Source organism: Oryx dammah, unplaced genomic scaffold (assembly GCF_014754425.2).
Source record: "Oryx dammah isolate SB20612 unplaced genomic scaffold, SCBI_Odam_1.1 HiC_scaffold_5, whole genome shotgun sequence".
NCBI lineage: Eukaryota > Metazoa > Chordata > Mammalia > Artiodactyla > Bovidae > Oryx > Oryx dammah.
The window spans coordinates 102,445,012-102,460,789 of NW_024070189.1; the positions used below are offsets into that span (position 1 = coordinate 102,445,012).

At 54.9% G+C, this 15,778-nt stretch overlaps 1 protein-coding gene across 14 annotated transcripts in view; it reads left to right on the forward strand.

The window, feature by feature from the left end:
- The window catches only part of MAST3 (microtubule associated serine/threonine kinase 3), a 41,493-nt gene that overhangs the window by 1,391 nt on the left and 24,324 nt on the right, over window positions 1-15,778 (forward strand). For 3 of the 14 annotated variants that reach the window (XM_040241088.1, XM_040241092.1, XM_040241087.1), the window contains exon 2: window positions 4,849-4,880. In XM_040241088.1, the coding sequence (XP_040097022.1) occupies window positions 4,849-4,880 (32 nt within the window). Of the gene's footprint in view, window positions 1-4,848; window positions 4,881-6,321; window positions 8,102-13,664; window positions 13,952-15,778 lie in introns of those variants that run through there. The other 11 variants (XM_040241079.1, XM_040241078.1, XM_040241081.1 and 8 more) reach the window with 7 other exon arrangements.

A 15,778-nucleotide genomic window follows, 5' to 3' on the forward strand; every position in this document is an offset into this window, starting at 1 on the left:
ATTGTGAACTTGTCTAAAGGTGAAGGGGGGTGCGGTCACCTGGATTTGGGTTGGGGAACAGGGAGGGTGCGGGTAGAGCTGCAAGGCAGAGACCCTGGCATGGGGAAGGAGGGGCAGGAGAAGGGCAGGGGTCATTGCCCAAGGCAAGAGCAGGGGGACCCAGAGCATAAACGAAGGGGTACAGCTGGACTAGTGAGCACTGGGGAACCAGGCCCCGCCCAGAGCCCCAGATAGATTTGAGCCCCGCCCGCAGCCTCTTAAAATAGAGAAACTGCCTTCTGGTAGGCGAATGGGGGTGCAACTGACGTCAGGAAGTGGGGGCCTGTTCCGTGGGGAGGAGGTGCCCATTCCCTGAGGACGAATCCCACGTTACAAATGGGGAGACTAAGGCTCATAGGATCATAGGCTCTGTCCAGGTGTCCCAGTGGGCAACAGAGTCAGGATCTGAACTCACACCAACCTGGCCCTCCCTCCAGACCAACCCCACATTGGCAGGACTCCATCCAAGGAGGTGGAGGGACGAGTAGGGATTGCCCAGGTGAGTGAGGGCAACCTGAGCAGAGGGAACAGCAAGTGGAAATGCTCGGAGGTACGAAAACATATGTGTTTATGGGGCAACCAGAGACCATTTCTTAGCACTGGAACTGGGCATGTGAGATGGATTCATCTACTTCTGGGGCTTCTAGCGCTGATTTTGAAGAGGTTAGACTTTCTCCCTAGGGTGATTAGGAGCTGTGGAAGGTGCTGGAGCAGGGGAGGTCATGTCAGATCTGAGAGCTTTGAAAGACTCCTCTGGAGCAGGTGGGGGTCTAAAAAAGAGCCAGAAACAAGGAAAGCACCTACAGTAAAGGACCAAGTAGGAGATACAATGAAAATATTTTTTAAACTAACAGTAGGAGTGTAAATAACTACTCACATTATGGGGCGCCTACAAATGCTAAACGCTAAGCATGTATTTAAGTCTCCAACAGCCCAGGGGATTATTAGCTTTATTTATCAGAGGGGGAAACTGAGGCTCAGAGAGGGAAAGTAACAGCCAGGAAGTCAGAGTTGAAATTCTAACTGGTCTGGCACTTGAGAGTGCAAAGATGTTGAGGGCTTCGATTTGGGGGATCAGTCACACACTCCTTCAATTGGAGCCCTGAGCACCACCCCCACCCCACCCCCACCCCCCACTCCCAATCAGGGGGCAGCCTGCTGATCAGAGTCTATCAAGTCAATCATTTATCCTGGAGGCTAATCTTTGCCACGGGTCAAAGAGTCAATTCATAAAAGTTCGGGAAAGTCATGAGCTGATTGAGCAGTCCAGAAAATACATGGAGGTGTCCTGGCCAATCTGACTGTGGCAATGCAGGGTATGCTGTTGGCTGAGTGGTTTTGTTGTTGTTTAGTTGATAAGTGTGTCCAGGTCTTTGCAACTCCATGGACTGTAGCCCAACAGGCTCCTCTGTCCATGAGATTTCCCAGGCAAGAATACTGGAGTGGGTCGCTTTTTCCTTCTTCAGGGGATCTTCCCCACCAAGGGATCAAGCCTTTGTCTCCTTCATTGGTGGGCAGATTCTTCATCGCTAAGCCACCAGGGAAGCCTGACTGAATACTAGGAGGTCATAAATAGGACCTGGCTTGGCCCCTGGGCCACCAGTTTGCCTTGGCTGTGGGTAAAGGGAAGAGGAGACTGGCTCTTCCTGGTTTGGGTTAAGCTCAGCCTTCTGTGTAGCGATTGTCGGCGCCAGTTAACATAAGCTGTTATTTCTAGGATTACTACCACTATTATTCTATCATTATTTTCTTTTCCCATTTGGCCCTTGGCTTCACAAATGACAGAATTTTATAACACCAGATCCCCAAACAGAGCATGCGGGGACAGAGAAATTGGCCAGTCTGTGTCTGGACTTTGTCTCTGCTGCTGCTGCTGGGGAAGCTCCCTGGAAGGACCATCTGGCATTCTCATGGCCCAGTTCCAACTATTCTCCTCCTCCAGGAAGTCCTCTGGCTGGTGCCATGTGGTCCTTACTGATCTCTCTCTCTCTGCTCCAGCTGCCATCTTCCCGTGAGACTTGGTCCCACCGGGCTGAGTCCCATCTCCACCCTACTGTCTCCCATTAGCCTGCTGGTCCAACTTGAAGACCCCTCCAGGAAGTCTTTTGGCTCCGCATTCCCTCTAGCCCCTTCTCTTCCTCTGGGTCCTTGCTAGTGCCTCCAGTATGGGGGTGTCCATGCCTTCCCCTGTCTCCTTCAGACTGGGGATTCCTCCAGGTGGAGCTGAGGCTTCTGGTGAAGAGGCAGCATCACCCAGCCCAGAAGCGGATACCATAAATATTATCTTTAAAGGGCGGTTCCAGCGGGTTGGACCCCTCCCCCTCACCTCCACCCCCTTTCTAGGCGAGAACCACTCCCTCTTTCTAGGCGAGAACAGCTGGCAAAGAGGAGGCTGAAGGCAGAAGCAGATGGTGCAGGGAGCAGAGGGTCCGGGGGTGGTTCCGGGAGAGTTCCATGTGGGCCCAGCATTCCACTGAGCCTAAGCAGGGGGCTACTGACCTTCCCTCATCTCTCTTTGCCACTTCACATCTTTTTCTATTTTGGAAGTAAATTAAAATTTGTGGATTAATTGTGAGTTATCAAACTCACAAAACAATTGTCTTGGCTTCTTTTTATCAAAGCTTCCCCAGCCCTGAGCCTGCTGCTTGATTCCTTCAGGGCCCCATGTAACTGGACCATTTCCAAACAAGGAAACTGAGGCTCAGAGGGATGAAGTTGTTTGGCGGAGATCATACAGCCCAGATTGGGGAGCCAGACTGGGAACCAAGGACTGTGAGGGTTTTAGAAGGAACTGGCTGGGATAGGGGGGTATGTGTGTATGTGTACACGTGTGGGCACAGCAAAACCCCCTGAGCTCAGATCCCAGCTCCTCCCTGTTTTGTGGGTTAGTAAGGGAAGGAGGAAGCTGGCATAAGAACTCACAACAATTGGAGGGGGCCAATGGAGCCCCTAATGGTGGTGGGTCGGAGACCGTTTGCCCCCCGCGATACTGAGCTCTCCATCCCCGGAGGTATTCAAGCAAACAAGGAGACTTCAGGTTGGCAGGTGAGCCTCCTCCCATCTTGAAGGGCTCTGACTTGATTTTCTGATCTCAAGGTAGTTGGGGTCCAGCCTCGGGGCTTCGCCCTATCCCTGCAGATCCATCTCTTCCTCTGCCTGGAGACCCCGTGAACCCTTCCCAGCCCTGTCATCTCCGCGCCCAGCAGCTTCCGGGCCCCCTCCAATTGGCAGCGGGGGCTGATGACGTCATTGTTGCCATGACGAACGCCCAACTCTAGATGTGGGCAGCCCTGAACCCACCGAGATAAAAATAATTGTGTATCCTCAACGCTACCGCCCCAGCGTGTGTGTTTGTGTGTGGTGTCCAGAGACCTGGATTCCCGACCCTGCCTCAGTCAAGAGATGTGGGCAGCTGCTGCCCTCTGCGCCTCAGTTACCCTGCCTGTAAAAAGGCCTCTGTTCCTGGTACGTAGTAGAGGCTCAGTGACTGTGAGTAAAATTTAGCGAGTATTGCGATAGTCTGCGAAGGCCCTTGCTAAGTTCAAAAATAACACAACAACCCACGACGGTAATAATTTCTGATCATTTTTACCCCAGACCCCGCTTTACATTATCTCCGCATTACACATGGGGAAACCAAAGCACAGGGGCTACCAACCATTTGGCTCAGGGTCCCACTGACAGGAAAGAAATAATAGATCTGGACCCAGGTCTGAGTGTCCTCGGATTCTAAACTTGTGCTACACAGCCTTTTGAGAATTAAAAAGTCCTCTTGGGCCACCACATTTGAGGGTGAACTCTGGGATCCCCGTGGACCCCAAGCATAGGGATTTCTTGTATATGGTAAGGACACCCAGGATTGGTGCAGATCAGCTTGCTGAGCTCTGCTTCTTCAGTAGGGTTTGTGCCCCAGCCCCCATTGATGACCAGGACACGAACCTGCCTGGATTTTGCAGAGGGTGAGCAGAAATGGCTTTCAGATCTTGGGAGGGCACAGGGTAAGGATGATGCAGGAATCTCCCTTTCCTCAATTGTTGTTGTGCAGTCGCTAAGTTGTGTCTGACTCTTTGCGACCCCATGGGCTGCAGCACCTCAGGCTTCCCTGTCCTTCACTATCCCCCAGAGTTTGCTTAAATTCATGTCCATTGAGTTAGTGATGCTGTCTAATCATCTCATCCTCTCCCACTCTCTTCTCCTCTTGCTCTCAGTCTTTCCCAGCATCAGTGTCTTTTCCAATGAGCCAGCTCTTCGCATCAGGTGGCCAAAGTACTGGAGCTTCAGCTTCAGCATCAGTCCTACCAGTGAATATTCACAGGTTGATTTATTTTAGGACTGACTGATTTGATCTCCTTGAAGTCCAAGAGACTCTAACGAGTCTTTTCCAGCACCACAATTTGAAAGCATCAGTTCTTCGGCCCTCAGTCTTCTTCCCTCAATAGAATATTAGTATTAATATTTAGCCACTACTGACATAGTTAGTTGTTAAATCAACTAATTTATTTTAAATAATGAAGTTATTTTTAATGTAAGGAGTCTGAGAGGGCTTCCTGGAGGAAAGGATGTTTGAGCTGAGAAGTGAAGGATGAACATCAGTTAACTAGCACGGGAAGGGAGGGAAAGTGGTCCCAACAGAGGATACAGGTGGTGCAAAGGCCCTGAGGCAGGGCTGAGTTCAGTGTATGGGGTGAGCAGAAAAGAGGCGTTGGTTGGAACAGGGTGAACAAGGGGCCAACTGGGAGATGAGGTGAGTGGAAGGCTAGGGAAGTGAGGGGTTTATCTCCTTGGGAATGACTCCTGTTTTCTTTTCAGAAGGAGCTGAGCCTACCACGCCGGGGACGTGGGTGAGTTCACCTGGGGCCAGTTGGCTGGGTGGAGCCCTATGGTCCTGGGCACAGATATTTCAGCAGCAGCATCTGAATTGTGAATTTGTGTAATAATTACTACAAAGCTTCTCACCTTGATCCTGCCCTGCCCCTCTTTCCCCCTGGTGTTTGCAAAGTACTTCACAGGCACCTCACCACAGGCTGGGAGGTGAGGTACACATCATGCCAGTTTGCAAACAGGAACCTGAAGTGCATAAGGGTTGCATCACTGGCTCAAAAGCACCCAACTTGAAAAAGTGGTATCCAGGGTCCAGAGTATAGCCTTCCAATCTGGTGTCCTGGAATCGGCTCATTCTATTTCAGGGAACATCGGTGGAAATTCATACAATTCAGGGTCACGTTAATGTTCCTGGCGGTTGGCATTGTGAGATCCCTCAGACTCAGAGAAGGTTTGTTAAGCATCCTCACTGGCTTGTTGATGTTGCTTAGTCGCCAAGTCAGGTACCACTCTGTGACCACCTGGACAGTAGCCCACCAGGTTCCTGTCCATAGGGTTTCTCGGGCAAGAATACTAGAGTGGGTTGCCATGCCCTTCTCCAGCGGATCTTCCTGACCCAGGGATGGAATCTGCGTCTCTTGTGTGTCTTGCATTGGCAGGCAGATTCTTTATCACTGAGCCACCTGGGAAGCGCCCAGGTTTACACAGGCTTATCTGGGCTTCCCTGGTAGCTCAGTTGGTAAAGAATTCGCAGGCAATGCAAGAGACTGCCTGCACTATAGGAGGCGCAGGATTGATCCCTGGGTCAGGAGGATGGCTGAGAAGAGAATGGCTACCCACTCCAGTGTTCTTGCCTGGGAAATCCCATGGTCAGAGAGCCTGGTGGGCTACAGTCCTTGGGGTCACAAAGAGTTGGACACGAGTGAAGCCACTCAGCACACTTAGCAGCATCGGTGGGAAAACCAAAGTCCAGGAAGGGGAGGGGTTTGCCTTGTGCTGGTGGTCTGGGGAAGTATGAGGGCAAACACTGCCTCTTTGGAGGCTTGGAAGCTGTGTTTGGCTGAGTTGAGGGTGGGAATTCCCTTGCGCCTCAGTGAAATCACTCCCTCAGCAAACTTCTTTTGAGTATCTACTGTGTACTAGGTTCTGTTCCAGGTACAAGCGACAGGGTGAGAAGTTAATGCTGGACCCTGTCATTCAGCTTGCATTCTCTTGGATAAAATGATGAAGTGATGTTCTATAGCATGAGTGTGTGTGTGTGTGTGTGTGTGTGTGTGTGTGTGTGTGTGCGCGCGCGCATCACTCAGTCATCTGATTCTTTGCGACCCCATGGACTGTAGCCTCCCAGCTTCCTCTGTCCATGGGATTTTTCAGGCAAGAATCCTGGAGCGGGTTGCCATTTCCTACTCCAGGGGATCTTCCTAACCCAGCGACTGAACCCCTTGTCTCTTGGTCTCTTGCATTGGCAGGCGGATACTTTACCACTGTGCCACCTGGGAAGTGATGTTATACAGGGGAGAGATTAGAGGCAGACAGAGGGGGCTGGAGGGTGGCTTTAGAGGAAGTGACATTTGAGATTAGATCTAGAAGAGGAGTAGAGAGGCCAGGGGAGAGGGTAGGGGGAACAGCATTCCAGGTAGAGAGAACCGCATGGTCGAAGGTCCTGAGTGCAAACCTGCTTAGTATTGGAGAAACAGCATGGAGACAGGAGTGGAGAGAGAGGAAAAGGGGTAGATCCTGGGGGCTGGATGAGAGTTTGAAGTCTGGTGGTGGGGCTGGTGTCAGAGTAGCCCCCAAGTCCAGACCCTCTCTTGTTGGACGGAGGGTAGTGCAGCAGGTGGGGAGGGACCTGCGGGCTCCATTAGGGGCGGGGCTTGGACGCCGTCCGGAAGGCCGGCACTGACCCCAGCCTTCGCCCAGGCTGGGGGCGGGGTGGTGGGCGGTGAATCAGTCCAAACTGCAGAGGGCAAAGTCCAGGACCACGGCTTAGGACCGGGACAAACACTCCCTGAAGGCTGTCTACTCTTAGCCACCTGCGGTGTGCCTGACTCGTTCTAGCCAGGATTTCTCGGGGGCTGCGGCCAGACACAGACTACCCCAGACTTTCGGGAGTCTGGGCTGGGCAGGAGGGGGGCTGGGGCTCGGAACGCCGGAGGTCCACTTGTATTAGGGAGGCTGATGGGGCTGAATTCGGATATGAATGAGGGCGATGACGGTCCTGGCAAAGGGAACCCAGGGAAGCAAAGTCCCGGAGGCGTGGTCGGGGCCTCCGGTGTGCCGGGAGATGCTGACACCGGCGGCGGGTAGCTAGGGACGTGGGGCTGAGCCCCTGCGGCGGTGGCCAGTGGGAAAGTAGGGGCGGTGCACGCTCAATCCCGGGTCAAGAGACGCACCCCCCCGAGGGCGGGGCTGGGCGAGCGCCCGGTCTCAGCCGGAAAGGGGCGGGGCCAGTTGATGGAGCAATGAAACCGGTTGAGAAGGCAGTGACCGTCCTTCCTTTCCGACTGTGCAGCTCAGTGACTCGAAGCCCGGCACCCTCGCCGGCCCTTCCTGGGAGAAGGTGGCACCGATGCCTCCTGCCTCCCGCAATCCGATCTTTCCTGCTAGGCTGGGCCTGCGCGTAGGTGCAGGGCTCGGAGCCCCGCCCCTGGGCGGAGAGAGCCCGCCCTCCCCGCCCCCCGCCGCCCAGCCCCCACCCCGCGTCCGCCTCGCCTGCTAGGCGTGCTGTCCTGGCGTCCTGGGTCTGTCCGTCCGATTGCGACACGATCAGGGCGGCCACGAAGGGGGCGTCAGTACTCGGTCGCGGTCGCATAGACGCGGCCTCGGCATGAAGTCCCGCAGGGACAAGCTGCACATCCCGGCGCTGACCCTCGAGTGAGTGCTTGACCCTGGAAGGGGAGAGGGAGGGGAAGAGGGGCAGGGTGACAACCACCCTTCCTCCGCGTCTCTGTTCAAGTCGCCCCGAATCGCACCACCGCCTCCGGGGAGCCCTCCCGGGTCATCGATCTGGCCCCGCCCTCGTGGCCTACGGTAGACCCAGTATGCCCAGCCTCAGGCCCCTTCTCCCTAAGGGAACCACGCCCTGGTCCCGTCTCCAGCCACACGCAGGGGCCGTTGCCAGGTTCACCGTCCCCGGCCTCTTTCTTTGCAGTCTGTCTCCAAGCAGCCAGAGCCCGTCCTTGCTGAGTCCCAGCAGCCCCTGCAGCCCCTGCAGCCCCTCGCTGGGCCTGCACCCCTGGAGGTAAGTGACCGTGCACGCGGGCAGGGCACGGACATTGCCCTGGCATCCCAGAGACTTGGAAGCCGCCCAGATCCAGCTCCCTCCCCCACGGTACTGTGGGCTGGTGACACGGACTCTCTGGGCCTCAGTTTACCCCTCCATAAAATGACACTGTGATCCACACTAGGACCATGATGGGAAAATTCCATATTCAGTCAGAGCCAGCAGGTACCCCATCTGGCAGATGGCCAGGGCGAGGCCAGAACTTGAGCTGTTGCCCAAGGACTTCCTCGAGACAGGTGCTGGGTTCCCAGCCTGTTCAGGGCCTTGATGAATTGGCCTGGCCTCCTGGGCTGTGACCCAGCTGAAGCTGGCCTGAAAACTCCTCCCTCTGAATGTACACACACACACTCACTCACTCACTCACTTACTCACTCACTCACTCACCCCTAAGGCTGAGAATCCACCACTGGAGCCCCGGCACTGAACTTAACCAGGCAGAGTGGTATAGGGAGAAAAGAACCAGCTTGACTGAGCACCAGCTCTCTACCAAATGCCTTCTTTCCCCTCCACAACCTTGGGAGAGAAGTGCCCTTTCTGATCCCATTTCCGAGCAGAGGAAATTGAGGTTCGGAGAGGAGACATCAGATCTCCTGGTTCAGTATGTCTGGGGGCTAAGTGTCCAGACAAGCTTTGCCATCAGAGTCTGTTAAGAGTTTGAACTACCCTCTGTAACTGGAGAAGTGAGCGTCTCAGGCTCTTGCCCCTGTACAGGAAAGAACATCAAGGTTATAATGGGCTCCTTGCACAGCTTGGGCAAAATTTAGGGAGGTGACAGAGGTACAGGTCAGTGATGTCTAGAATTTGATGGCCTATCAACCATTTACACCTTGGTATGAATGGGCTGCTCAGACTCTTTCCCTGGGCCTTTAATGGAGAGACAAGAGAACACCTTGGAGCCCACACAAGGTGCTGGGCATCCACTGTGTGCCAGGTGCTAAGGGCATATCTGTGAACCAGAGGAGCATAGTTTCTTCCTCGTGGGGCTCTCAGTCAGTTCTCAGGCAGTAGGCAATGAACAAGGGGATGGGCAAACAAGACGCATTCAGAGGGAGACCTCTGAATATGGTGTCTGAGCCAAGGCCTGAGCAGAGCTAGGGGAAGGAAGGCGCCAAACAGAGAGACGTGCACATGCAGAGGTCCTGAGGCTGGACCAAGACTTTTTATTATTTTTTTATTTATGGCCACGCTCCCCGCACTATGTGGGAATCTTAGTTCCCCAACCAGGGATCTAACCCACACCCCCTGATGTAGAAGCACACAGTCTTAACAACTAGACCACTAGGGAAGTCTCAGGACCAAGATTTTAAAGCCTCTGTGTCCACCTTGGGGAGAGAAAGGTTGGCTGGGGACAGGAGATAGGAATGGAGGTGACGGAGGCAGGGAAGTGGCTAGGGCAACATCCAGGTAGGAGACGGTGTGGTCTGGACCAGGCTGCGGTGCCTCAGTGGAAGGCAGAGATGGTGTCGCCTCCTGTTTAGCAGAGGAGGCGATTGCAGCTTAGGACCTCTGAGTGTGTTGTCCAGAGGCACCTTGGGAGAGAGTATCAGGCCAGATCTGACTCTTGAGTCTTTGGCCTCAACCCCAGATGAGGACCGGATGAGGGGAGGGACCTGTTGAAAGCAGATGAGCCAGTTTTACCAGGAGGAAATGGAGGCAGAGAGCTTGGGGCCCAAGCTGAGTCCGCTGGTCTCCTTTCTCACCACTAGGGGGCAGCAGAGCCACACTGCCTTGGGCCAGGCAAAGAACTGGGTCCTGGTCTCCTCTGCTTTGAGCACTTTAGGAATAAGCCCACACTTGTGCCCTCAGCCTCCAAAGCCCTATGGGTCCAGCCCACGGTGTGCCAGTAACTGTGTAAATAGGAAAGTGTTAGGTGAACACAGTGATGCACCCCTCCACCCCCGCCCATCCATCTCTCTCTCGAGCTCACCTGGCTACTCATGTGGTTTCCTGGACTGCCAGAGTATAAGCGGGTCCAGCTTCAGGGCCTTTGCATTTGCTGTCCCCTCCTCTGCTTAGAGCTCCATTTTCTCTATTTATTCCTTTATTCATCTGTCAAGTCTCCGTCAAGCTCTCAGATAGGAAGCCTTTCCTGACCAGCCCTCCCCGCCCCTGCCCCACCATAAGGGCCCCAAGCCCCACTTACATTCACGTTGTGCATCCTGACCCCACCATGAGTCTGACACGGTGGGCCTTAGTTACAGCCCTCAGGCTCCTGGTTGATGCATGCGGGATCTTTCGTTGCAGTGCACAGGTTTCTCTCTAGCTGTGGTACTTGGGCTCAGGATATAAGCTCAGTAGTTGGGGCGGGGTCAGTTGCCCCACAACATGTGGGATCCCAGTTCCCCAACCAGGGATCGAGCACGTGTCCCCTACATTAGATGGAAGATTCTCAACCACTGGACCACCAGGGAAGTCCCTCTATGTTTTCCTGTGTGATTATTGGGTTGTTTTTTTTCACGCAAAGGTTTGGGAGCCCCTTGAGGACCTGACTTCATCTGTCCTGGTCATCCTATAGCCTCAGGCACAGCCTGGTAGACAGCAGGTGCTCAGTTAACGCTTGGGGCACAAATTGGAAGTGGCTGGGAGGGCCCCACCCGTGTTGGGATGCAGGGAGCAGATTGAAAAGAAAGGGTCTTGAGTTGGGTCCATATGGCCAAGGGGACAACAAAGAGGCTGTTCCTGCTTGGAAGGAACAGGAGGAGGAGGGTCCCCTCTGGCCTTGAACACCAAGGACAGGAAGATTTTGGATTTTCTACTGAGAGTACTGGGAACCCCGCAAGGTATGGGGCTTGGAGGGGTGTGGACAGCTCTTGGGCAGGTGGAAGGGGCTACAATGGTATGACCGATATGGGGTCAGGAATGGGGTCTGTATGTACACTGAGGGCTTTCCTGTTTACACAGTTACTGGCACAGGCAGAGAGGCAAAGCCCTAGGCACAAAGCTAGGATCCAAGCTCTAGGAAAGGGGTTAATCCAGGAGTGTGGATTTGCTGTAAAATGAGGAGCCGTGGAGGGTGTGTGAGCAGGGGAGGACCTTGATCTGGTGGGCAGTGGGCTGGTGCTGGAGATTACTGGCTCAGCCAGCCTTTCACGGGAGGTCTTTGCCAGGGCCATGGGTCCCCTGGATTGCCAGCTGTAGCCTGGTCTGCAGAGGAGGAAACGGAGGCCAGATGGGCGTGGGAGAAGCAGCTGCTGGGGATGCCAGCGTCGTGGGCGTAATGGGAGGCAGGCAGGCGGTGCAGGCTGGGAACTATGGGCAGCTCCTTTCCTAGCTGTGTGCAGAAGTGTCCCTGGCACGTGTGGTGGGGAGGGGGGAGCTTGTGGATACAGCGTGTTAGCGTATGGTGCTTGAGACCATGACTTCATCCCCGCTTGGGTTCCTAGACCTATGAGACCTCGAATTCCTCCCAGGCAGGAGGCTCTGTTTCCTGTACGTGGCTCTGGCTAAATACCTGAGGATCCTGGGTGACCTCTCTTATCCTCATCTCTTCATCTCACCCCTTAACAGCACCTCTTCTTTAGCCTCAGAATACATCCAGAATTTACCCACTTCACTCTATGGCCCCACCCTGGTCCAACCCTCAGTATCCCCCTCCCAGACCCTGTTACAGCTCCTCACTAGCCTCCTGCCACCTTCCACTCCTGCCCCAACAGCTCCTGTTCCCCATGGCAGACACGAGGGAGGCTGGTTTACAATAGTCCGGATCACATCCTTCCTCTGCTCACACATCCTCCATGGCTCCCTATTGCCCCTGCAATAAAACTGCCATCTCCCTGCAGCCCACAAGGCCTGTATGGAGAGTCTTGCTGGTGTCTTCCTCTCAGCCCTGCCTCAGGGCCTTTGCATGAGCTATGCTCTCTGCCTGAGATGCTTTTTCTCCATGGCTGGCGCCTCTGCCTCCTCAGTGTCACTTCAGAGAGGCTAAAGTTGTCCTTTGCCAGTGTTACCCCTGTTCTTTGCCTTCCTTGACTTCAGGAAGTAACTGGTTCACGTAATTGTTTCCTGTCTCTTCTCTGCCTCCTCTACCAGACTGGGGACCTTGGCTGCAGAAATTATTTGTGTCCTGCATCCCCAGTGTCCAGTACAAAGGGTGTTTTTTTGAGTGAACGAGTGGCTAGGTATGTGTTGTTTGAGCCTCAGTCTGGAGGGCTTGGGGAGACACTCAGCAAAATCTGGGCCACCCAAAAGTGACACCGGGCTTGGAGGGAGCAAGGTGGGGAGTCTGAGAGAGACTTGAGAAGCAAGATCAGTGGCACGATGGGTGCGCAGGGTTAGGGCTATGTACCAGGCAGCAGCGCCCTCTGTATGCCTCGGTTTTCTCAGATGTGGGGTCAGGCTTCAGGTCAGTCCTGCCTGGGCTAGTTCCCAAAGTGTTGTATGGTCTGTGGAGGGTTCACCTTCAGGGTGACACTGCCCTGATTTCCTGGGGGGGGCTGCCATGAAAGGAGGAAGCATTAACTCACAGTCTACTGTGTGACACATTACATAATGAAGATGATCTGTGCCCCAGCTCTGTACCAGGCACTTTCCATGCCTCTGATTTCATTGTTATTCAGTCCCTAAATCCTGCCCGACTCTTTGGGACCTCATGGACTATAGTCCACCAGGCTCCTCTGTCCTCCACTGTCTCCCAGAGTTTGCTCAAATCCATGTCCAGTTGAGTTGGTGATGGTCTCTAACCATCTCATCCTCTGCTGCCCCCTTCTCCTTTGGCCTTCAGTCTTTCCCAGCATCAGGGTCTTTTCCAGTGAGTCAGCTCTCTTATTGCATTTTGACAAACAGACATGTGTAGATGGGGAAACAGAGGCCTGGAAGTTTACCTAATGCAAACATTTATCAAATGTTTACCAAGCACTCTTGGAGACACAGAGTAATCTTCATGTCAGCCCCATATTCCTCCCATTTTACAGTTGAGAATACTGAGGCTTGACAAGTTAAATCAGGTGTCTGATTCCTGGTAGTAGCCAGGCTGATGGCCTTTCCTGTCATACAGACAAGAAGAGCATATCAGGTGCTCTGACTCAGTTTGCTAAACACCTCCACTGTTGGAAGATGCTGGGACAAAGAATCTCAAGCCAGGGGAAGACAGAGCTGGACAGACACAAGAGAAGTCTTCCTGGACTAGGGGGACACTGGATTTTGCCAGACAGGAAAGGCATTCCAAGGAGTAAAGCCAGCGTGGGCGTCGTAGCATGAGCTGAACCTGGCCACTGGATGGGTCTGAGTGCCACACTCCCGAAGAGCTTAATGCCTAGGGAATGGGTTGAGGGAGAAGAGGTCGTATTTACATTTTGCTGGAAGAGAGCCAAGTTCCAAGGCCCTGCATCCAGGTACCGCCAACGCCCCGCCCCCGCCGCCTGGCAATGTCCCGCCCCTCCGCCCGCGGCCCTGGCAACGTCCCGCCCCTCCGCCCGCGGCCATGGCAACACCACGCCCACTCGCCAGCACGCGAGTCCTCCGGCCTTGCTTCCGCGTCGCTCACCCCTCCCAGCCAGGCCAGGCCCCGCCCCCGCGCGGTCCTGGGCGGGGTTCCCGGCCTCGCTCCCGGGCGCGCGCTTCCTCCTCTCCCCATACCCCCAGCCCCGCGGCGTGCCCCCCGCCCTTCACCGTGGGGCTCGGGGAGCAGATTCCACGGTGAAGGTTCGCGCCCCGCCGCCGCTGGTTGCGACCCCGTTCCTCTCGGGCCTCTAGCGGCGGCGGCGGCACAAAGGGAAGAAGCATGTCCGACCCCAGCTACTGGACGGCGGTGGCGGCGCCCGGCCACCGGAGCCGCCTGGCTAAAGGAGCGTTGCTGCAGCGCTCCAAGAGGTAGGGGGCTTCGCGCGGACCTACTGAGTGGCGCGGCGGCCGACCGAGCAGACACGAGTTGCCGAAAGTGCGTCTCGGCAGCGTGGCGAGGGCCACTGTGTGCGGCGGTAGGGGAAGTGGGAGGATGCTTTGGGATCTAGGTATCCCCTGGGGTCCCCGGTACCCTCCTCTCACCGCTCCTTACCCAGACGGGAGTGTCTGTCCGCCAGGGTCAGCTCAGGTGGTGACAGACGCTGTAGGGATTTGGGACTGAATCAGGATTCGAACCTGGGTCAGTCCTCTGGCCAGACCTGGGGAGGAGCTTCTTGGAAAAACTGAGGCTCTTTGGTCCTTGGGGCCCAGACAGCGGAAATGTTGGTTCAGAAGTAAATATTTGCTGCAGGAGGCTGGTGTGCATGTCGGTTATCAGGGGGGTGAAAAATCACGTTGTTCTATACAGAGCAAAGTGGAGTCTCAGTTTCTCCTTCTGAAAAGCAAAGAAGCTAAGTGAGGGCTGTGAGCCCTGCTGGACCTGTGTGGAAGTTCCAGCTCAGCCAATGTCAGGATATGAGACCTCAGGCAGTTCCTTAACCTCTCTGTGCTTAAGTGCCTCACCAGTGCTTGGTCTAGGCATTCCCAGGGGCAACACAGGCAAAGGCTGAGGAATGGGACCAGCAGCTGAAGGACCTTGAATGCCTAGTTCAGGGTTCAGGCTCTTCTTCCAGAACCCGGAGAGCCGCAGAAAGCTCATGGGCACCTCAGGGATCAGGTGCCAGAAACTGACCTCAGGCCCCTCTTTTCTGACATATTTCTCACTCTCTGTTGAACCGCAAAGGTGATTATTGAAAAACTAGGCAGCTTCTTGGGGTCCTGCGCCTTCTCCAGGAAGGGCTGAGCAAATAGTTGGTGCTCAATAGATGCTCAGGAATTGAACAGAGGATGCCCAGTTCCCCTTTGAGAGCTCAGATGTAGCTGTTTTTGAGAAGGCCCTGCCTGAGAGCGAGAGGGAAGAGGCCAAGTGTTTTTCCCAAATGCTGTTGGAAGTGAAAAACGATGCGTCGGAATGAAGAGTCCGGTGAGGGGTTGGAAGAGGATGTGGGCTGTGGAGTGTGTGTGTGTGTGTGTGTGTGTGTGTGTTGGGGTGGGGGGTTGACAGGAAGTTTTGCAGGAAACTGTGGGTTTCACTTTTGCTTCTGCGCCTCAGACTAGAGGACAATCTCTGTGGCTGGTGGCATCTGTGGCCTCAGTTTTCCGGGCTGGGAAATGGGTGTAGCCGGTCTCTCCCTCCTCTAGGCTTATTGGTATTGGTGAATGCTGGTGATTTCCCTGGCGAGTCATTGCCTTCTCTCCCACCATGCACCAAGCCCTGTGAGCAATGTATACGTACTTGCCACAGTTCACCCTATGCCCCGCCCAAAGCTGAGTACTGTGTGTGTACCTTGCAAGGTGTACAGATGGGGAAACTGAGGCTCAGAGGGGACAGTGGCAAGTAGAGCAGTGGGTAGGCTGAGCCCCTCCGCCCTGTGCATTTAGTCTCCTGAGTGGGTTGCTGACCTCGCCTTCCTTGGCTTGCATTATGCCTCTGCCTGGAACACCGTTCCTGGCCCCTCGAGGCCCCAGCATTTCATCGCTCCCTCTCTACGCAGTTCTGCCGAGGCCAGGCTGCGTTGGCAGCTCTGGCTGCGTGGGCTGATGCACTTGTCGGGCGAGCAGAGCCGTTGCCAGGCGACTGCCAGAGTTGGAGGGGGGAACCATGTTGCTCGCAACTTCCCTATGCCAGGGCGGGGGCTGGGGCCAGGGCCCAGGTGGGAGAAACTGGGCAAGGGATCTGGTGGCCAGGAAGGAGCT